Source organism: Bos mutus, chromosome X (genome assembly GCF_027580195.1).
Source record: "Bos mutus isolate GX-2022 chromosome X, NWIPB_WYAK_1.1, whole genome shotgun sequence".
Lineage (NCBI taxonomy): Eukaryota > Metazoa > Chordata > Mammalia > Artiodactyla > Bovidae > Bos > Bos mutus.
Genome location: NC_091646.1, coordinates 115,633,191 through 115,656,691, shown reverse-complemented (window position 1 = coordinate 115,656,691; position 23,501 = coordinate 115,633,191). Strand labels below are relative to the sequence as shown.

Here is a 23,501-nt window from a genome sequence, read left to right as displayed (position 1 = left end):
ATAATAAGTATTTAAGCACAATCGTAAGGAGTTGGCAAGCTTTTTCTGTAAGTCAAAAGTAGTTTAGGATTAGTGTGCTGCTTTTTTCCCAAACAACCTTTAAAAATCAATGTAGAGAATTCCCTGGCAGTTCAGTGGTTAAGACTCAGCACTTTCACTGCCTGGGGCCCAGATTTAATCCCTGGTTGAGAAACTAGGACCTTGCATGCCTTGTTCAGTTCAGTCGCTCAGTCGTGTCTGACTCTTCGCGACCCCATGAATCGCAGCACGCCAGGCCTCCCTGTCCATCACCAACTCCCAGAGTTCACTGAGACTCACGTCCATCGAGTCAGTGATGCCATCCAGCCATCTCATCCTCTGTCGTCCCCTTCTCCTGCCCCCAGTCCCTCCCAGGGATTTTGCCTTGTGGTATGGCAAAAAAAAATTGTTTTTAAATTTTGATAAAAGAAAAATCAATGTAAAGAGGTTGAGGGCCAAGCTGCAGGCTGGTTTGTTCCCCCCTGCTGACCTGCCACATAAGCAAACAAGCTTGTATTTTTGTTTAAAGCCGCCCAAGTTAAGGCCCAAATGGCATGTGGGTCAAATGACATGTAAGGGAGGTAGTTCTAGGTTCACCAATCAACCAAACACCTGACTTCTCCCCATGTTTGTATTAGGATGTGGTGTACCCTGGAAAGAAAATTCAGTACGTTCTCGGCGTGTAGTGTATACCCAGTAGCTGCCTCATAAAAAAGGGACATCCATCCATACGCATCCCCCCCCCAAACTGAGGGTCTAAAATAATAAAACAAAGTTTATTTTAAAACTTTATTTCTGCAAAGCCAAACAAGAAGTGTTGGAGGGAAAAAGTGTAAAAGTTATTCTTGCATATTTGGGAACAGCAAGCACTTAAGAGAAAACAAGGACTTATAGTTAAATCAAAGGCAGTACCCTGCTTACTTGTATTTTAAAACAAAGCTGATAATCTTTCTTAAGCAACATTCTTCCCTAAAAGCTACAATATGATACAGTACGCAATAGCTCACTTGAAAGTGCTAGGATCAGAAGGTAAAGAACGCCATATGCCACCCACTTCAACTGCCTACTATACAATGCTGTTTTTGCGCTTGATAAGTCAAGCATTCGTGTAGCATTACATTCAAGAGAAACGTTTCTCGTACTTTGGGTTTAAGATCCTTGCCCCTCCAGTTCCGGTGTTGTGACATCTGACTCTTCATCATTGTAAATATTTTCAGCCTGGAGATAATAACCAAATAAAATCAGAGGTAAAACTCCCTAAAAATTTTACAAGACTGTCTAAAAACAGCATTTTATAGTTCTATCCAGATTTTAGGTATCACTGGCCAGTGTGATTTAGTGTTGGAAATTAAATGTGGAAACACTTAAGAGTAAACTTCATAGTTTACTTTTTGTGTTTTACTCTCAGACTTTAATAAATTTAACGAGGAAAAGGCAGGCCAGTGTTCTCAAAAATTATTTGCCAGGGTATAATTTCACACATATATCTAGCTGACCATGCACTACTTATTTAAGTTGTCCAAAAAAGGCATTTTCCTAAAACGTTTCAGGCATTTAGATGGAGCAATAGATAGCCCTGAAGCTTATGAAAGGGCTGGTAAACCATGTCTCAGAAATGTCAAGTGCGCATCACAGAACTCAGGATCTCAGTGTGAATACACTGCATGACAGCAGACACTGGACATGGAGCAATGATGCCAAGAGCCCAGGTGATGAAGAGTCATAACCATGAAAACTGGAGCTGGTGCTATGTCTACACGTGCACACTGAATTACAGACTTGATAAAATGCAGAAAGGTCTTATTACTTTCCTTCTATAAATAATTTCATGTAGTATGCACTGATATACTTTGAAATATTTCTATTATATCATTAGTAAAAATCTCTTCAAGATAGTCACTGAAGAAAAATAAACACTTTAGCTCACCATTTGCCATATCTGCATGATGTTATCCTCAGACACCGAGCAAATGACCCAAGGCTCATTTGGGTTCCAACTAAAATCTGATATCTTGGCAGTGTGTCCTCCATGAATAAACTGTTAATAAGAACAAAAAAGTGTTGGTTTCATATCTTATGTTAGAAGCTAGTTTTTACAGCATCAGTCTAGAAATGGGTTGCTGAACTGCAGTCTGGAGGGAGGGTGGTAATCTAGCCCTCCACCACTCTGCCCATTTCCAAACCCTCCAGAAAGGTGACAGTACAACAAATGCTTGGATAACCTTCACCTAGATGCCCCAAATACTGTTAACATACCACTGGCTGAGCCACCAAAAAGTTGCAGGTAGCATACCTTACCCCTAAATATTCATTCAGCCTACATCACCTGAAATGACATTTTCCTTCACGACCACAGTGCTGTTTCCATACCTAATACAATCAACACTCAAATTCTGCCTTATTAGCAGATATATAGTTAGGTTAAAATACTCAAGGTAATACACTTCCAGGATGTCATATACTCCTTCCTGAAACTGGAACACCTGGAGACTGCTGGTTCTTCTGTGGCCCCCTGAAGGATCCCCTTCTCCCCCTTAGTAAAGGAAAGGCATACCTCTCAGCCATCCTTCAATCTCTCCCAAGACACACTGCCCCAAGGCTGGGGGGAAAAAAATTTCCAGGACTCCACAAAGTCCCCATTAGGGCTAAACCGAGGTATTTGCTAAAAAATGTGGAAGGGAGCAATCTTACTTCCTGCACAGGGCCTTATATATCTTAGAATTAAGATTCAGAAGAAACAATTCTTGGGACTTCCTGGCAGTCCAGTGGTTAAGCCTCCTGGCTTCACTACAGGGGCACAGGTTCCATCCCTGGTTGGGGAACTAATATCCCACATGCTGCACAGCAATGCCAAAAAATAAAATTTTTTTAAAAATTAAAAAAATTCTTATAAGGACAATCAATATGAATGTCCCTTGATTTCAGACTCTCAAGAAACAGAAAGCAAAATCCTAGTGAATTTTCTCAAGGACCACAAAATTGTTAGACATGTTAAATACAAAGTTATACACTGTCCTCTCCCTGTGATAGATATATATATATAAAGTAAGAATCAGTCACAAGAGACCACATACTGTGTGATTTCCTCTCATATCAAATGTCTAATACAGGCAAATCTAGAGAGACAGAAAGTAGGTTAGTGGTAGCCAGGGGCTCACAAAAGAAGACTGAGAGGTGATGGTTAAAAGTACAGTTTCTTTCGGAGGTGACAAAAATGTTCTAAAATTGACTTGTGATGGTTGTACAACTCTATGAATATACTAAAAATCACTGAAGTGTTTAGATAGTGAACTGTATGATCTGTAAATTTTATCTCAATAGAACAGTTACAGGGACTTCACTGGCAGTCAAGTGGTTAAGACTCTGCTCCCAATGCAGGGGGCACAGGTTTCATCCCTGGTCGGGGAATGTCAAATACCCCCCCAAAATGAGAACAAACCAGTATTACCAAAGTTTAAAAAACTATTATTACCAAAGTAAAAATAGTTGGTAACAACACTTTAACTAAAAAAAAAGACTTAAAATTTATGAAGCCCTGCATCACAAAACAAGACTTTTCAGACTAAATCACAATAACCTCCAAGACCTCCAATTTGAAATCATCCTCAAGAGACAGAATCTGAACGTCCTGACTCCTTTTTCAAATACATGAAACAATGACAAATAGTCCAGTCTGCGTATGACACTTCATCTTGCATAAGAAGAAGTCAATATATACCAGGAGTTCTGGAGGCCCATCTTCTGCATCTTCTGCTGATTGTTCTTCTCCAATTTTGCTATTGAGAAAAAACATAATGCCTTCAGTATTCAAATTCTTCTAGCAACAAAGTTTGCAAAGCCAGCATCAGCCCAGAAATCCCATCCTAAAGCAATGTACTTCTGTACTGTTATCAGTTAGAGTTTTTGTATTAATTATTTGGTGGGAGGGCAGGGTGTTTACTTTCTGGAAATGGTAATAACAGCTGTTCATAAGTGAAGCTGCAGAATAGAAATTATTGTTAATAAAACATTAATTTAGAATTCATTCAATATCTTAACTGAGGTGTTTCCTGAATTAGGATTAAAAGGTGGAAAGTATATAAAATATTTACAGAAGAACTGATGCCTAATCCCTACACTTCACTCTTAAACCCTTTTTCATCCCAGGAGTGAAATACAACTACACACCAGTACTGCAGATCTGCTAAAGGTAGGACAACAAAACAACTTTAAATATGGAATGTATAAGCCAAGGACAGGTTAAGTTTTAATTTTTTCTTATCTTAATTTCAATGAAAAAAACAAACACAACCCCCCAGAACTTCAATTTGTAGAATATGCTAGCAGTTCCGACAGTGAAATCACTCAAGTTACACACCATTATCATCCTTGATACCTATTCCACAGGTGGACTTTGCTAGTTTGTTTTCAAGTAAAAAAGAATATTCTCAGATGTCTGTTTTAAAGATTCTCCACATTTTCAAGCATCTATCACGACTAGGGTTTCTTCCGTAAGAACATAGAACATTAGCAGACATTAGCAGTTTAGCAGTTTTACTGTTCCATACACTGAAAAGTGGGTATACTGTCTTTGTAATTAAGGCCGCCTTGTCTAAAAACTTAGTCCACTTCAAAGCAATACAGGTAGGAAAGCAGTTATTTTGGGAAATGTTATGATTTAGATTCCAGATAAGAACACCTCTACGGAGAGATACATAATACAGCAACATTATTAATGGCTCTAAAAGCTCAAAAAAAGCAGAGTCTGAAATTCTTAGAATAGCAACCCTGCAGTCAAGAACTTTAAAAACTGGGAGAAACTGTTTCCATAATGAAGCCCCAGAAGAACAAGAAGCTCTGATGGCATTGGCTGTGCTTATCCTGTTCTCATCCTCAGCAGTTACACAACCCACAGAAGAGCTCATACCTGTGGGGAAAAAACAACTGAAAAAGATTAGTCCTGCAGATGGACATTGAACACAAACAGCTGATGTCTTTACCCCTTTCTATAGCTAGAGTTTTTTCAATACCGTTGTTTGGATGTTAAAATACACATGCACCCCTAACCCTGACTTCAGTCCTAATTACAAAGAAAATCAAAACTCACATTTGTATCAGTTTTTTTTCACATTCCATTTGCTGATTCACTTCTATTTTATGGAACACTCTTTAGGAAGGTACTGAAGATTTATTTTAGACTTATTAAACTGGGGTTAGCAAATTGCTCTTCTAGTCTATGAATTATTACATAATCTGCTATATTAGCATATTTATGCAACTTCTGTCACCAGATCCTGAGTTACCTTAAATCCCACACATTCAGGCGGCGATCAGTACCACTTGAAGCCAGAATGGTTTCGTTATGTGGAGACCAGTGGACCTAGCAATACATATTTGAAAATATAAAGAATCATCCATTACTGGGTTTGTGGCTATTGTTCTAATCCTAGATATTTTCCCATTTCATCTTCTGTACCCTTTGTTTGGCCTACAAGCCTTCTCTCTCTTTGTGCTGTCCCTTCAGGTGCTCTTAAATGCCACATCTCTTCAGCCTACCCCTGGGAAGGTCATACTCCTCAAGGGTAACTCTGCTAGGGCTCCCAATAAACTTAGCCCCCAAACCATCCCAGAAGCTTTTAACATTTCCAATGAAGTGTACCTTAGCCTATGCACAGCTCTATTTTAAACTATATACAAGATATTTCATTAAAAAAATAATTTACTTATTTTTGGCTGTACTGCTCAGCTTCTGAGATCTCAGTTCCATGACCAGGGATTGAACCCAGGCCACAGCAATGCCAGTGCTGAGTCCTAACCACTAGACTACCAGGAAACTACCTTCACTTTTTAAACTGATCCTATTTTGCAAATTGTTCCTTTACTTCTGAACTAACAATATATAGAAAACTCCAAGTTATTTCTCACTAGTTTACTTACACAGTAGGCAAGGAGCTTAAAAAAAAAAAACAAAACAAAACGGAATTCCCTGGTGGTCCAATGGTTAGCACTCTAGGCTTTCACTGCCAGGGTTCAATCCCTGGTTGGTGAACTAAGATCCCACAAGCCACATGGCATAGCCAAAAACAAAACAAAAAAACCCGATGTCCCAAGTCCATTATGTAAAAGAAAAAAATTTATAAACTTCCCTCTAGTGAAAAGTTACTAAAATCTGACAGAGACACCAGAAAACTGTCACGTACCTGGAAAATTTCATCTTTATGAGATTCAAAGGTATGGAGTTTCAATTTTAAATTACGCAGATCCCATAAAGCTACAGTCTGAAGAAAAATAAAATGAAAAGGAATTTGTTTCTGCACTTTACGTAAGAATTTTAAAATATTGTAGTAACAAAGACAACTAGGTTTGTAAACACCAAAAATGCAAAAACTTAGAAACCTTATCCGCAGAGCCAGTTGCGAGAATGAACTCGCTGTAGGGATTGAAGGACAGGCAATTGACCTCGGCAGTGTGCGCATCAACCAGGTGGCTCGGCTTGGAGGTGGTATTGGACCTGGTGTCCCATCTAAAACACAAAGGTACAAGGCACACAGCACAAGAGCAGGCCACTCAACCCTGCCCCGCCTCTCTCCCCCACACTTGTGCCCACATCAGCGCCACGCCATGCCACTGTTCTCTCGCTAACTTGCCTCTTCAGGGACACTAACCATGCAGAGTTGGCAACTTGGACTTCCAACCACTAGGTGATATGCTCTAAACCTGCGCAGAACAAACTAGGGCTATCTCTGCTTTCTTGTTCAGTATGTTCCTGTCTGGATTACCAACTATTTCAAGCATGCACAAAATACTAGAGACTACTGTTTGGTATGTATAACCTAGCCTAGTCAAATTCAGTATTTTGCTTTGTTTGCCTCAGATGCTAGTTTATGAGATAAAAAGCATTCCAGGTGCTTGAATGCAGCCCTGTAGCCATGCCTTGACGCACAATCACTCTCCTCCCTCAACTTCAATGCAAGTCACCCTGATCCCCGATTTTGATACATACCACTGCCCCAAGCATGTTTCTTCATGTGCACGTACCTGTTTTTTTCTTTTTCTAAATAAAAAGTTGTGTTCAATCATACAGCACAGTAACTTTTATGTAAAAAGGCCATACCTATTTATAGCTTATCATGTCAATTATACCTCACTAAAGCTGTTTCTTTTTCTTTTTTTGAAGCCCCAGACACAATTTAAAAGCCACCACAATCACTGATGGTCATTCAGGACACCCATATAACAAAACCCCACTCAATTTTCCACCTTACATCATAAGTTTCTGATCATCAGCAACAGATCCAAACAAGGACTCATGCAGCAGGTGCCAGGCCACATCCTCTACAACAGCCGAGTGGCCGGTAAAAATTGCTTTAGCATCCACAATTTTGCCTTCCTTTGGTCCTGCATTAATATCCCACAGACAGACGGTCTGAAGAAGGAACAAAACAAGAGTTAGTTTTGAGAGACTGAATTTAAATGCTAACACCTTATTTAAAACTCTTTTATTAAAAACAAAGCTACTTACTATATGAAAGTTATTTTAAAAAAAGTGAAGTTTCATAAACAGAAAAGTGTATGGGTGTAGCTTCCACAATCTGAGATGCAGAGGGGAAGGAAAATACAGTGTAATGGGGATGGGAGGATAGCATGGTGGCAGGCAAGAAACATCCTGGTTAGAGTTTCTACCTACATACATTCAATCAAGTATCTAAAATTCACCTAGATTACACAACACAGAGAGCCTGGGGTTCAATATCCACCAAACTGAAATGCATATCTTAAAACTTCATGCTGGGCTGGGAAACTGGAAATTAAAACTAAAACATGCCTCTTAAATAAAAGTGAAAGCTTTTGGACAACTGTCACTTCACAGCAGAAACCACTACATACATCAGCAAGTGCAACAGGTGAACAACCTAGAAACCCCTACAAGGCTACTGAAGAGACCACAGGGCCTGCCCAGACCTCAAAGGTTACAGATCCGCAGGCTTTGAGAGTCTGAGTCTTTTTTTAACATCTCGCCATAAAAATAGCTGAGAAAAGTCTGAAGTTTCTATGAAAAAATATTGCAAACTATAGGGCACTGATTGTCACCTCAATGGAGTATGAGGTAATTCCATTAAGATATATTCAAATTAATTTCACTGACACTAGTATCAGCTTCCTCTCTTCATCAATCATTTTATTATCTGAAAGGGTTTCTGTTACACAATACATGTGGCCCTTAGTCTCTGTTGATACTTACACACTTGGACGCAATTTACATGCACGGAAAAGGTGGAATATTGCCATTACCTGCTCCTCACCTCAGAAAGATCCTGGGAAAATTACCAAGATGCCTCGCATATGTGGAGCCCTTAGGAAACGTCAGCTATTAATTATGACTAGCAACTCCCAGCCTGTTGTCCTCAAAAAGTACTAGTAATTAAGTTCTTGAGTATAGCCCGTCCTCCCTGTGTGGGAGACTATCCTATGTCCACTCTGAGGGAAACAGAAGAAGGCTTTCTTTCAGAGAATCTGTTCTGATGATGGGTTAGAGGGGCACGGGAGTGTTACATCCACTTTCCATGGATGGCAAGAGTGATATCCTCACTGGCCTAATTTGGGTCAACAACCTGGCCTCTCCTCTTTTCCAGGCCATTTTCTCGCCACCACAGTGATTCTGTGAGCTACCCTACCCAATGCCCTTCCAATTAATTCCTTTTCTGTTTAAATCAGTCAGCACCCTCTTTGCAGCCACCAAGGAAAATACAGGGTTGGCCAAAAAGTTCATTCAGGTTTTTTCATTATATGGTGTGGAAAAACCTGAACAAACTTTTTGCCCAACCCAGTATTTATGGAAGTTCTTCAGAAAAGTAAAAATAGAACTACCACATGATACAATCCCACTTTGACATTTATACAAAGAAAACACAAACACTAATTTGAAAAGATATATGCACCATGTTCATGGTGGCATTCTTTACAGTAGCCATGACATGGAAACAACCTAAGTGTCCATCAGTGCATGAATGGATGAAGATGTGCTATATGTGTGCAATGGAACACTACTCAGCCATAAAAAGAGGAAATCTTGTCATCTATGACAGCATGAACTTTGAGGGCATCATGCGAAGTGAAATAAGTTAGGGAAAGACAAATACCATATGATCTCGCTTATATATGGAAACTTAAAAACAACAGGAACAAAAAAACAAGCTCATAGATACAAAGAACAGACTGGTGGTTGCCAGGAGTAGAGGGCGGAAGAAACAGGTAAAGAGGGTATACATTTACTGTTAAAAAATAAACTAGATGTTTTTTAAAGATCACTCAGAACATCCACCTGAAGATTATCTTTAAAAATAAAAACTAAGTCATGAAAATTTTAAATTTACAAAAAAAAAGAAAAAGGAAAAAAAAACCCCAGGCACCCAAAGTTGGTTTTTGTTGCCTATAACTAAACAATTTTGACTGGGCCAATTACCTACTTCAGTGTTTCAAAAAGCTTAATAGAAATTGCCATTAACAGACATATACATGAGAATATACTAACAAGAAGGCAAGGGAACCTATTTTCACGTGGCTGACATAAAATGCAAACTGTGGCCAAGTTACATGAGCTTTCAAAAGCTCCAGAAGTCTACTTTTGGCTTGTGCTTGGAATCATACCAAATACTATGCTTGCAGTATGGGAACCATGAAAGAAAATATGGGGCAAGAATGCTACAAACATTGGTCTGTAATAAATTAACATGATCACTTTGCATCTGTGTGGTACTTTTTCATTATTAAATCACTTTAAAGGATGCCAAGGCAACTCCATAGGGAAAGATTAGCTGGAAAACCTGGATATCCACACACAGAAAATGAAGCTGGACCCCTACCTCACACCATATCAACATGGACCAAAGATCTAAATATAAGAGCTAAAACTGTGGAATTCTTAGAAAAAACATAGGTGTAAATCTTTGTGATGCTGAATTATGTAATGGCTTCTTAGATATGATATCAAAAGCCAAAATGGTGAAAAATACATAAACTGAACTTTTGTTTCAGAGGAAATCATCAAAAAAGTGAAAAGACAACCTAAAGAATGGAGAAAAATTTTTTAAATCACATATCTGATAAAGGATTCATATCTAGAATATATTTTAAAACAAACTCTTAAAATTCAACCATAAAAAAATTTAAAAATGGACAAAGGATTTCAATACAAGTTTTTCCAAAGATGATACAGAAATGGCCACAAGCACATGAAAAGATGCTCAACATCATTAGTACATGTAAGTCAAAATCACAATGAAATACCACTTTAAACCCACTGCTGCTAAGTCACTTCAGTCGTGTCTGACTCTGTGTGACCCCATAGACGGCAGCCCACCAGGCTCCCCCGTCCCTGGGATTCTCCAGGCAAGAACAGAATGGTTATAATAATGACAGACCATAACAACTGTTGGTGAGGACATGGAGAAACTGGAACACTGGTACATTGGTGGTAGGGATGTGAAGTAGTACAGCTGCTTTGGAAAACAGTTTAGTAGTTCTTTTAATAGCTAAACTTAAAGTTACCATATGACCCAGTAATTACACTCCTAAGTGACTACCCAAGAGAAATGAAAACATTTATCTACACAAAAACCTGTACAAAAATGTTCACAGTAGCAATACTCAAAGTAGCCTGAACTGGAAACAACCCAATGTCTACCAATTGATAAATGAATTGTGGTATATCTATATAATGGAGTAATGTTCAGCCATAAAGAAATCAAGTATTGACATATGCTCACACGGATGAACCCTGAAAACATCATGCTAAGTAAAAGCAGTCAGACAGAAAAAGTTGCATACTAAATAATTCCATTGATATGAAATATCAAGAAAAAACAAATCTACAGAGATAGAAAGTAAACTAGTGGTTGCCGGGAGAAGGAAGGAGTGAGTAGACTGCTTAATGAATATGGAGTTAGTTTTTGTGACATCTAATGAAAATGGTTTTTAATTAGTGCTGATGGTTTCACAACTTTGTGAATAAAGTAAAACTCAGAGAATTGTACACTTAAAAAAACTGGAAAAAAAAAACTAAACTAAAATGTATTAATCAGGCCTTACAAATGCTTTAAAGAGTCTCCATTAAAGAGGTGGTCTCCTCTTTCAAGAGGTCCACTTTTAAATGGAACACCTTTTGCCCACTTTCCCTCCATTCTATGGCTGCTTCAAAAGAGATTTGTGGAATTCTAAGACTCCAAAAGGGCAGTGTGATAACCAATGTTCTAAAACCTGTGGAAATGTTATCAGAACAATCAGTATTATCTTAGAAAACCTTTCATCTATTAGTCTCCTTCAGTCTTTAACTGTTAGTACATGAGATTAGGAAGAACAGGTTTCTCACATGGTCATCAGATGCACTTAGGAGATGTCCACTCAAATTGGAATTCCAAGAAAGGCCATAGCCTTCCTTTTGGTGGCCTCTTAGCCTAAGGTCAGGATTACACTCTCCACTTGGGTCTAAAGAAAAAAGAAAGAAAAAGAAATAACATTGATTACTAAGTGATTATCTGTTTATGAGAACTGCTAAGAGCAAATTCTCACTTCTGAGTAAGTCTTAACATTTATTATAATGCCTACAAAAGCACTGCACACAAACAAGGATTTGGTCTGACCCACAGCCACCCTGAAAAGCTGTTCTCTGTGCTACATTTCAAATACTCTATGTAAACCAATAAAATGACTGGTTCCTTTGCAAAACCTAGTACTACATTCTAACACAAAACACTGAAAACTGTACCAGCCCACAAATTTACATGGTGACAATCCAAGTCAATTTTTAAAACAATTTTTTGAAGAAAGCAGCAAGTCTGGATGTTCAGTCCTTGCATGTCTCCAGAGTAGCCTACAACCATGACTGACCTCGTAACCCCTGGGAATGTGACCCTCACAAAATTCTTCATGTCACTGTCTGATGTAGCTGTTTACGCCCAGAGCAGTGCGGCATGCTGTGGCAGCTTGTTGAGACTTGAAGGATTGTTGAGCAAGATTCATGAAGCATCTGACTTCACTGCTGGGGTCCGGAGTTTCCCTTACCATGGCTGGTCACAGAGCAGGATATATCTATGTGACCAGACTGCCATAAAAACCCCAGACACTGAGACTCAAATGGGCTTCCCTCGACAGAGACATTTCTACCCCGTGGTGTGTGGCCCCAGTGGAAAAGGACTCACAAGTCTAAGCCTGACCTCTCTGGACTCTGTCTGATGTGTATCTTTCTCCTCTTGTTTTTGCTCTGTATCCTTTGTAATAACAAACCTTAGCCAGTTTTTTCCTCCTTTTTTGTTCTATATCCTTTGCTGTAATAAATCTTAGCCAGGAATATAACCTGGTGTGAGGTCCTGCATTAAATCACTGAATTTGAGCATGGTTTTTGGATCCCTGAAACCATTTCTAAACCTCTAAAAGTTGGAGTATACTAGTCTGTATGACATCAAAGCAATTATTTCGAATCAAGAAGGATCAAGCAGTGGTCTGACTTTATTAATGCATACCTGGTTTAGCAGGGTGCTTCGTATAGTCAAAAACCAGCACATCAGAAGATGGTGTTTTTGTAGCAATGATGTGAGGATTCTGCGGCATGTAACGAGCACGGTTTACTTCTCCTTCATGGTTAATTTTAATTTCACATTCAATTTTTCCTGTTACAGAACCAAAGCCACCAAATTCTAATGTGAGAAGAAAGAAATAAACACATATACTTACGATTAAAATTCATAAGTCACTTAATCAACCTGAGATTTTAATCTGACGGAATATAACACAAATTGCTAAGAGCAAGAGTGAGACCAAGCAAGCACAGAAAAATATAGACTCATTTCCCCTTAGAATTAATTTATTCAAGTCCATCTGAATTGGAAAATACTGATACCTATTCTTGCAAGTTAATTCAGTTCCATTTTGGACTTAAAACAATTAAAAATCGGCTTCTTTCAGTTGTGAAAATGATGTAAAATAACCATGCAATTAACACACCTCAGCCTTTTAGTTCAAACACAACTCATTTGGAAGTGCTGAAATTAGAATCGTATTTTAGGTTTCTTTAAGATAGGTTCATCCTCAGGAGCATGAACACTCCTTGAGTCTAAAGTCAAAAACACCCTCATATCAGAAACCCATGCTGACTAACCTCCACCCAACACCAAGACACAGACACGCACTAGTCAGTTCAACCAGAATCCTTGAACACATCTGCTCAATCCAGTTGAGCACATTGGTTCAACTGCTGGTGGAGTGCCAAAGCTAAAATGAGTGGGCTAACCTTTCTATCTGGTGTGGGAATATGACTGTATGTTAAATATTTATTAAAAAGACCTCGGAAAAGTGACAAAGCCACACAAAAAAGTATGATAACTTCGGACAGGCAGTAAGATGATAGCAGAAAGAATATAAGTAGAGAACATCTAAGCAAATAGCAAACAAGAATATTTTCTTTCCTATGCTCATAGATAAAAACGAATTAGTTGCTGACACATTAAAAGCTTGGAGGCTTGACATTATAACTGTTATTTCTTCCTGACCTGTCACTTCTTCTTTGCACATTGCTTTTTCGCTCACTCTGTATCTCAGGTCAAGTAACACTAACTCAAATGTTTAACGGAGCCAGGGAGGTAACAAGTAAAATAGACTAGCTGGGGCCTGGTGAAATCACACTGAAATCCATAAGCCTTTTCTCAGTTTCAGCCACATTTTTCTATGTGGGAATGCATAATCAACACTGACTCCCAAGGCTTAATTAGCCATTCTTGGGAATTCTCTGGCAGTCCAGTGGTTAGCAGTTGGTGCTTTCACTGGGGGAGCCCAGGTTGGATCCATGGTTGGGGAACTAAGGTCCTACAAGTCACTCAGGCAAATTAAAAAAAAAAAAAAAAGAAATTAGCCCTTCTTCCTCTCTATGACAAACACCATTGCTTATTATTTCTGGGGCTGAAAATCATATCCCATTTCACACAACTCCTCTCACACAACCATATGCAATCACCCATTTCCCTCTGTGCACTTTCCCTTCCCATCGTGTCAATGAAAGAAAATGCCTCGGTCTCTCTAAGAACACCCCTCCTGATCCACCACTTGCTACCTCTTGAGACCCTGCTCCAAAGCTGTCGCTTTTTCTGTATTTTCAACCTCCCACCACAGTGGGACACTCTCTCTCTCACTCTTCTGCTACAAAGATTCTTAAGCTTCCCAATTCCTTTAGTGAAAACAAACGCAACAGGTTTCCTTTAATAAAAACTGGGCTTTCAGGTAAGATTTACTGTGTACACAGAGCTTTCTTAAAACTCAAAAGGAAAAGTCTGAAAAAACCACTATCTTAATAATAATAGTATCCATTAAAAATACTGTAACTAAAAAAAACAAAACCATAACTAAAATTTTAAAAAGCTTGATGTCAACTAAGTATTGCAGTCACTTGTTAGAATATAATTCACTGGACAAGTGACTAATAACTAAATATCTCCATATTATTATGCAGAGACTAATTCTTAAGCTGAAAGCCCAATTAACTACATACTTTAGGCTTTCCTTGTGGCTCAGTTGGTAAAGAATCCTCCTGCAATGCGGGAGACGAGGGTTTGATCCCTGGGTTGGGAAGATCCCCTGGAGAAGGGAAAGGCTACCAACTCCAGTATTCTGGTCTGGAAAATTCCATGGACTATATAGTCCATGTGGTTGCAAAGAGTCAGACACGACTGAGCGACTTTCACTCACTTAGGACTAAAAGCCATTAAAAATTTTCTGATTACAACAATATTTACAGAAATAATGCATAAGGCTGTACGGTAATGGACTATGAATTGTGAAAATGGTAAACTGAGTAAATCATTTTGGAAAACTTTTATATTATTTTAGGTTGAGAATGAATACACCACACAACTCAGCAATTCCATTCCACTAGATAAATTCTCCCACAAGTACGAGAAGACTTGGCAAGGATATTCACTGAAGCACTGCTCCAAGAACAAAATACCCACAGAGATATAACCCAACTGCCCCTTGACAGAATAAATGGGGGTTTAAGTATAATGGAATACTACACAGCAGTAAAAAGAATGAGCTAGACATATTTACATGGTACACACACACACAGAACTGAATGAAAAAAGCAAACTGTACAGCATTGTGTGTGAATAATCAAAATAGTTGAAAATGGCACACTAATTTCAGGACAGTGATGAATTCTGGAAAGGAAAGCAGAGAGGAATGGAGCAGGGTTGGCAAGATTTTAGCTATAAAGCAGTATTTTATTTTTTAAAAAGTACTGGACAATGTTAAGATCTATTCAACCACGTGGGGTTGTGGGGAAGCACTAATCCAGCAGGTCTGCTTGCTTAGTCCTCGCCACTCTGATGGAAACTGGGACCATGACTGACCCCTGATCAACTCCTGGGAACATGGACCTCAGAATGTCCTCTATGTCACTGATGGGTTGATTTTGTGGTGTATACCTGAAGCAATGGACCATGCTGTACCAGTTTGTCAGGGTGGCTTTGTACAAATATCAAGATTGATGATACATACCTGAGTTCATTACTGGGGTCTCAAGATTCAGTTGCCACGGCTGCCAGTATAATTTGCCTACACAACCAACCCCCAAGACAGACAGAGACCCTGACCCTCAAATGGGTTCCCCTGAGCAGAGATAGCCCACATGTCTCCCTGTTATTTGTTGCCAGAAACCAAGTACATCCTGTGTGGCCCTGGATGAGATTTGTGCTGGACCTCCCTAGACTCCCTGATGTATATCTTTTCCCTGCTGCTTTTGTTCATTTCTCATTGTAACAAACTTTAGCCTTGAGTATAATTTGCTGAGTCTTTTGAGTCCTCCTAGCAAAATCATCAACTTGGGTGGTTGTGGGAATACCAAACAGGGGAATTATGTTTGGTTTGGGGGAAGGGAGTCAACAACTTTCATAAAAAAGCTATTAACCATTTGGTGTAAATGCCTGACTTTTTTTTCTATGCACACACCAACACATATTCTTACTATTACCAAAACTGTTATAATCATACATATCAGTTACTCAATTTATCTTGGACATCTTTCCGTACCAGTGCATAGAGATTTATCTCATCGTGTGAAGGTAAAATTTCAGAGTGGAGGTTCAACTACCCAAAAGATATTGGTATAAAGTTAATATATAATTAGAGGCTTACTCCTCAGACACCAATGCTGGAATATATGGATTACTTACCACCCTTTTCACTGTCACAGTGGGAAGCATCAAACTGTGCATCATCATTCGGAATATGGACTCGAGCAACCACGAGATGATTCTGCTCATCAGATGTGTGAGTCCCCAGCACTAGCCAATGAAGGGCATAATCCTTTCCTTCCGGTCTGTTTAGGAAAGAAAATAAGTCATACTAATCTTATAAGGGGCTTCCCTGGTGGCTCACATGGTAAAGAATCTGCCTGCAAAGCAGGAGACCCAGATTTGATCCCAGGGTCAAGAAGACCCCCTGGAAAGGGAATGGCTACCCTCTCCAGTATTCTTGCCTGGAGAATTCCATGGACAGAGGAGCCTGGCTACAGTCCAAGGAGTCACAGAGTCACAAAGAGTCAGACATGACTGAGCGACTAAAACTTCGACCCCCCCACCACAATCCTATAAGAAATCAGTTGCTAACAAATTGTCTATCACCAACTCCTGTTTTCATAAATCATGACTTCTCACCTTAAAAAAAAAAAACCTTCAATTTTAATACACTAGGTATTTCTGGTTTCCCAGTAACAGGTAAAAAGGCAGAATGGACAAAATAAAGTGCTGAGTCAAGAAAAACTGGGTTTAAGCCCTGGCTCAAACTAAAATTAGTTATATGTGATTCCTTAAATGACAACTTCCCCGTGGGTCTCAATTTCTTCACCTAAAAAACAGGTTATGGGTAAAAATGACATGATGTGAAAACCCCTTATTTATATTTATGGTGCTTAATGTTTATAAAACAGGCACTCCCATTTTTACAGGGGAAGGCAGGGGAAGGGTCTTCTCTGTTACCCTATTCTATGGTAACTCCTTGTGGCTAAAGAAACCACTGATGCCTCTTGGCACTTAATCCAAGTGATGACTTTGCATCTGTATCTATTAACAATGCATTCCCATTTGTATTATTCACAACAACTTTCACCTGTGTCCCATGGTTCCACATCAGTAAGGCAGGCTGAGAAGGACGGCTCTGAGCCCCAACATAAAAAAAAAAAAAAAAAAACTAGACGATCTGTTTCTAAATTCCAGCTGTACAAAGGATTCATTGGTTTAAAATAAAGGTTTGTGAATTACTTCCAGGCATATAATTTAGTAATAACTAAAAAATACAAGATTAAATTTTACCAAGATTGGGCTTAGGGTATGAAAGAGCAGTAAATACACAAAAACTCCAAGAACAGAATAAGGCAGCCATGGCTAAGCAATAGGAGTTCATTTGAAAAAGGACATTGGGACTTCCCTAGTGGTCTAATGGCTAAGACTGCACACTCTCAATGCAAGAGGGCCAAATTCCACCCCTGGTCAGGGAATCAGATCCCACATGCCACAACTAAAGATCCCACAGACTGCAATGAAGATCAAAGATCCTGCAAGATCTGGCACAGTCAAATAAATAATAAATAAATAAAATATTTTAAAAAATAAAAAAAGTGAATCTTCTATTTAAAAAATTAAGACATGGGTCTGAGTTGATGTGTGTTCAGTGGCCAAGAATATGATGTGGTTATCAAAAAATGTAATTACTTTCATCTTACATGAATTTATATAGGGTAGGAAGAGGCAATACACATGGGCATTCATCTATTAATTTGTAACTGGAAAAACCACACTTAGAAAATTAAGCTCTAGGCAATGCACTTTAGAAGGATTTAGGCAAAAATCAAAGTTTTACATGGAACAGTGGCTTGAAGTGAAAGGGAACTTAAACATATCTCATGAGAACCATTTGAAAAGAAATAGGAATACTTGAGAGAAAGGAGGCACCACAAAGCAATATTAGGGCTGACATAAAAGGAAGAAAAGTGACTTGTTTTTTTATGGCGTTAAGTAGAAAATTCTAAGACCTACAGGTAAAGTTACGGTCAAACACGTCAGTTCATCATATGACCTTTTTAAGGAGTAGAATTACAACATGGACTAGAGGGTCTGAAAAGCTCCTTTTGACACCAAAATTCAGTTATTCCAGTTTCCTCTGACTCCATCATCGTATAAGGATTTTTCTTTTTATTACAAATTCTTTCATCTCCATCATCAAAAAACAAGCCTACTTTTCTGAGCCCATCAATATCTCACTGCTTTCTTCGAATACTGGATGTACCTAAGGCTGCAGAAGCACTTATTATAAAAGACCTTGTCCATTTTCAGTGCCAGAATTCTTTGACCACTTAAGACTCCACTGCTGAGAAATTCACCTGACAATCACAGATTATCATCACAAGGTTATTCTTGGTAGTAATGCCTGAAATAGCCAAAGACTGAAAACAAATATCCATCAATAAGGAACTGGTGACATAAGTTACAGTGGTATATCCATAAAGGAATTCTACCGAGCCCTTAAAACAAAAGAGCATATATCTAAGCATGCGTATAGGAAAAAAGTCTCCAATATAAACTCCTACTTTAAAAAATCAAGTGAACAGAGACTTCCCTGGTGGTTCAGTGGTTAGAAAACTCCAAGCTTCCACTGCAGGGGTCACAGGTTCGATCTCTGGTTGGGGAACTAAGATCCAAAGTCAAGTCAACAACTTCCTAACAGAAAAAGAGGACGGAGGGACATAGCATGTACTTCTTCATGCTGGCAGGATGGATAAGAAATCACAAATGACTGTTTCTGCTCTGGGTAAGGCAACCAGGAGAACAGAGGATGTGGAAGGGGAACTTAGTCTTCACTCTATGCAGCTTTGTATCATCTGAATTTGAATGCATACATAGATTTTTAGGTAGAGCCTAAGTCTCAATATGTTTAAGAAATTATTCAATAAGACATATGAAGTAATGATCTACTGGTTTTGAAAAATAGTTTCTTAGAGATACCTAAAAAAAATTTAAAGAGCCAAATCAATTATTTGGATGATCACCTAACTGAATTTAAGGGCAACAGCTCAGAAAGTGCAAGTAATCATTTGGAAGCATGTTGCATGTATACAGAAGACCAGCCAGATGAGGTTGAGTAGGGCCTACCTCTCAAAGAACCAGGCTGTAAGAGTATCCAACATTTCTACTGTCCTACATAGTGACAAAACACAATCACAGTGCCTTCATAGTCCAAACAGAAACCTGCAAAGCACCACTCAGCCGTCTTCCACACACAAGAATGCAGGCTGGCTGGCATTTTCTTGCACTCCCAGAGCCACTGCCCATCCCACAACCAGATCCCACTTCTTTGTATGCAAAGAACCCCATGGAATATATAAAGTATTTTCTGTTAAGTTCCTAAGTGTTAATATAAAAGTAGTATCTGGGCTGAGAACACACAGATCTATTCTCTTTAAAATCTTTTACACAAAAAACATAATAGGTAATGTGAAATCTTTAAAAAGATTTCAGTAAGCAGCTTTCATTGAAATACAAATGGAAACAGAGCTATTCCACCCTAACAACTTATTTCTGAATAGGAAAAGGTGGGAGAATTACCATCAGTCACCTCTTACTGTGTACTCATTCTGTGCCAGCATTTTAACATGTGTGATCTTATTTATTTCCTTAGATGTAGGCTGTGAGAACTCTCAGCATCTCCATTTACAGACCAGACTATTTCAGGATAGAGACTGATCAATTTGTCCTAATTCACAAAGCTAAGAAGCAAGGAGCAGGATTCAAATTCAGATCTCTAACCTTAAAGCCTGGGCTCTTTTCTACTGTCAAAGATCAAAAAGATTCAAGAAAATGTAAATTAAGTTGTTTAAGTTTTAAATCTGCTTAATAGGAAGACACAGTCAAATGCCCATGCTGCACTACATCAGAACCTCAATACCCTTAAGCATTTGATGGTCAAAGCTGTAAATGTCAATGCTTAGAAGTCTCCATTATTTAGTTCTTGGCTCCTCTTCCCACATTTGTATATTTACATTGAGATTTTTGAAAAGTCCATTGAAGTCCCTAACAATCTAGAAGTCAATGTTCACATATGGAAAATCTAGCCATTATGAGAGTTTTATACGAAAGTAATTTACTCTTATTTTTAAAAGTTGTTGCAAAACTTCTTTAGAGTTTAATAAATCCTCATTAAATAACATACACACAACAATCAAATTTAATACGTTTTTAAAGTACATGGCCAGGTTCTTACTAGGAAAAGTGCAAGTGTATGAGAACCATAACCTAGTGCAGAGATTGCCTCAACTCTGGGGCCACCTGGTTTGCATTCCAAAGCCCGCTCCACCACTTAACAGCTGTGTGATCTGGGGCATGTTACTTAACATCTCAGCCCATTTCCACATCGATTAAAAAGAAGAGAATAATAAAAAATAATTATTGTACTGTTGTATTAAACCAAATAGGACATAAAACTCTTTAGATGTGCTCAGCAAATGTCAGCAATTATTACCAGAGAAATTTTACAAAGAGGTGAAGACCAACAACAACCTCAAAGTGTATCCCATACTACACCACCTTTTCGTTGGTGAACTGCTGCGAAATTATTTTCTCCTTTGCCAATTAAAACGTATTCGTCTTGTGGGCTGGTTACAAGGAGGTATTCATTTTGCAAAAATTCATCAAGTCATACACTTATGATTCGTGCACTTTTCCCACGGAGTTTTAAAGAAATCCATTAGTCTGGGGTCCAAAGAAAACCCAGCGTCTATATTTAAGTTCAAGAAATGTCAAATATATCTGGTGCATCCTACAAATATCCTTAATCTCAGAACAGATTCTCTGTCCCCTTTTAATTCCACATTTATACGTCAGAAACCACCCTATAAATCAGTTTTGAAAATAAAAATCACCTGCCACATCACCCAAAGGCTTACTCGATTACTTGCTTATGTTCTATGTATAAAACGCGAAAAACTAGGAGATTCGGGTTAACAGCAAAATTTATGCAAAATAAGAGTTGACAAAAACCCTTACTTAGTCACTTCAGGAAGCCACTGAACGGTAAGACTCGGCCACTGAAGAGCATGGGTCATAACCAGGTCATACAGAAACGGTGTATTCTTCTTCCAGATTTTATATTCTTCATTGATGACACGCTCCTCCACAGTATCTTCAAACACTGAAATTTGGACAAAGCCCACACGATTAAGTGTCTAAAAGGGATCGAAATCTATACTGGAGGTCACCTCGAGACGGCCACACCTAATCTCCTCTTTCTCTTAACCACTAAATTGGACACGAGCAACTCACTGGTCTTCCAGAACGCGAGAATATTAACACCAGGAAGCTTATTTTTTTGCAGTTTGAAATCAATACCGCCTGCGTATACAATATTGGGCAATTAATTACATAGACATCGCAATTGTTTTGCCGGTTACAGCTGTTCGCACCTGTTCCAAGATGACGACCCGTATGTAAAGGGGCTCCCCGACCCACCCGGCGAGACGAATCCACGTGTAGCAGAAACGCATCGGCCCGCTCCCCCCATCCCCCACCAGAAGAGGCCTCAGCTCCCACGAAACCCGAGCCGGCAGCCATAAGTCGGCGGGTTCCAGAATCCCCCGGACAAGGGCCGCGACCCCGAGGCGGTCGACGCGCGCGCGTGGAAGGTGGTGCCGTGCCCGCTTTCCGGCGACGGAGGCCGCCTCCGCCCGGGTGCAGAGCAAGCGCCGCCGCCAGAGCGGGGTGACGGCGGGGGGTAGCGGGAAGGGGGCCCAACTGCGGCCCCGCGCCTGGCTCCGGAAGTGCTCGGAACCCTTCGCGCCGCGGCCCGGTCCCGCGTAGGCCCCTCGAGGCGCGCGCCCTGCCTCGCGCCCGGCCCCGCCCCCTGCTCCTCACGCCAATTCGCGCCTTTCGCCGGCGCGTGCCGCGGCCTCGCACGCTCACCGCCCCCCGCCGCGCGCCGCCCCGCGGGGCCTCTTACTCTCTTTACTCGCCATCTTGCGTCGGGTCGTTCGCCCCTCGCCGCCGCCTCGGACTCCCCCTGCTAGCCAAGAGCAGCCCAACCACAAGCGCTCCTGCCTTTCCCAGGCGCGTCACACACTTCTAGCTCTCGAAGCCTGAGCTCCGTTTTACAGCCTGGGAGCTCCCCAGACGCTGCGTCCTTCTCTGATGCCTCCTCCCCGCTTGCGGGTACCGAGGTCTGAGGCGCTCTTCTCTCTCTCTCCAAACTTGGAACGAGACTTTTCAACCCGCGCCTCCCAGCCCGCCCAGGCAGCTGAGCGCAGGCGCATCCGCCCTGGGAAAAGTGAGAGGCGGTGGCTTGGGCGGGCCTCGGAGCCAACGGCTTCGTCTTTTTGACCAATGACTGGCGGCAGACAGGTTTAACGCGGCGTTCGGAGGCGGGCTTTTGGGGGTGGGCGGGGCGTTCCGCGGCAGGAAGTTGGCGAGGCGCAGGCGCGAGGGCTCGCCTGGCGCTCCCAGGGCAGGCCGCGGGGGCGGATGGGGGCGCGAGGGGGTGGGGCGAAAGGAGGCGCGGCGTGCAAGCTGCGTGGGGGCTGCGAGCCCCGGGGCGGCGAGCCCTGGGGCCGCGGGACGTGGCTGCTTGCTGCGGCTTTGGCGGTGGGGGTGGGGGGCTGGGGGGCTGGGAGGCTGCTGCCGCTTAGCCAAGCAAAATCTCAGCGCTAGAGAGGAAAATGGTTTCTAGTCTCGAGAGACTACTGTGCCCTCAAAGTCTCCCTGACAGCCACGGACATGCATAAGTCTGTGCACTCTGAAAGTTCTCCCTCCAGCCGACTGGCCTTTTCTGGGGCCTGGTCGAGCCGAAGTGGGATTGTCGGAGGCAAAGGGGGGCCTTTAGCAGAGGCCGCGGGCGTTTTCCGACTCTTCAAGCCGCTGGGCCTGCCTTGTAGGCTAAACCTGCGGCCTGTTCAAGCACAGGCCGCCAGCGCCCGGAGGCTGATTTGAGTTACGTCTTTGTTAACAAATGCGAGTCTTTAAAATGGTATTTGAGTCCTGTCGTACTGCAGAGGATTTTGTTCCTGCACTGCCATTCTTGTATCCGTCCTAGCCCTGGGCCTTGCTGAGTCATATTTGTCACCTGCGGGGGTCCCAGGGTGACCCCACCCTAGGCTGGCGAAGCTGGAAAGAGCTGGGTAGAGCTGAACTGGGACCGGCTTGCCTGAGCCTTGCTCTGCCCTGGAACTTGGTAGCCCCTGAGGGGTACTCAGGGGTGAGGAGAAAGCAGGCTGCAAGGCCGGAAGGGAATGAAAATGAGGGCCAGGAGCAAAAGGGACGGGCTGGGAGTAGGTGGCCGAGGAGCCTAGCGCAAAGGCAACCTCAGTCTACATCCAGACTCTGAGATGAGGCCCTCCCTGCAAAAGCACCCCTGCCCCAGAACATTTGCTGCTGTGCTATTTTCCAAGTCCCTTCTTGCAAGCGACGATGGTGATTCTCAAA

General features: G+C 41.0%; 1 protein-coding gene across 2 annotated transcripts; it reads right to left on the bottom strand.

Moving 5' to 3' along the window:
• Positions 1-793: 793 nt before the first annotated feature.
• Positions 794-22,345, bottom strand: RBBP7 (RB binding protein 7, chromatin remodeling factor). Of its 2 annotated transcripts, none has more exons than XM_070366221.1 (12): positions 22,027-22,345; positions 21,078-21,222; positions 16,215-16,360; positions 12,516-12,662; positions 11,366-11,481; positions 7,263-7,423; positions 6,394-6,520; positions 6,198-6,275; positions 5,301-5,377; positions 3,737-3,794; positions 1,946-2,056; positions 794-1,236 (listed from the first exon to the last, which is right to left on the bottom strand). In XM_070366221.1, exons 1-12 carry the CDS (start codon positions 22,040-22,042, stop codon positions 1,168-1,170), a joined length of 1,251 nt encoding a protein of 416 aa, XP_070222322.1. In that variant the 5' UTR covers positions 22,043-22,345; the 3' UTR covers positions 794-1,167. The 2 variants fall into 2 exon arrangements, with proteins under 2 accessions (XP_070222322.1, XP_005910003.1); XM_005909941.3 differs by having other exon boundaries at positions 12,516-12,689; positions 22,027-22,343.
• Between the last annotated feature and the right edge of the window lie 1,156 nt (positions 22,346-23,501).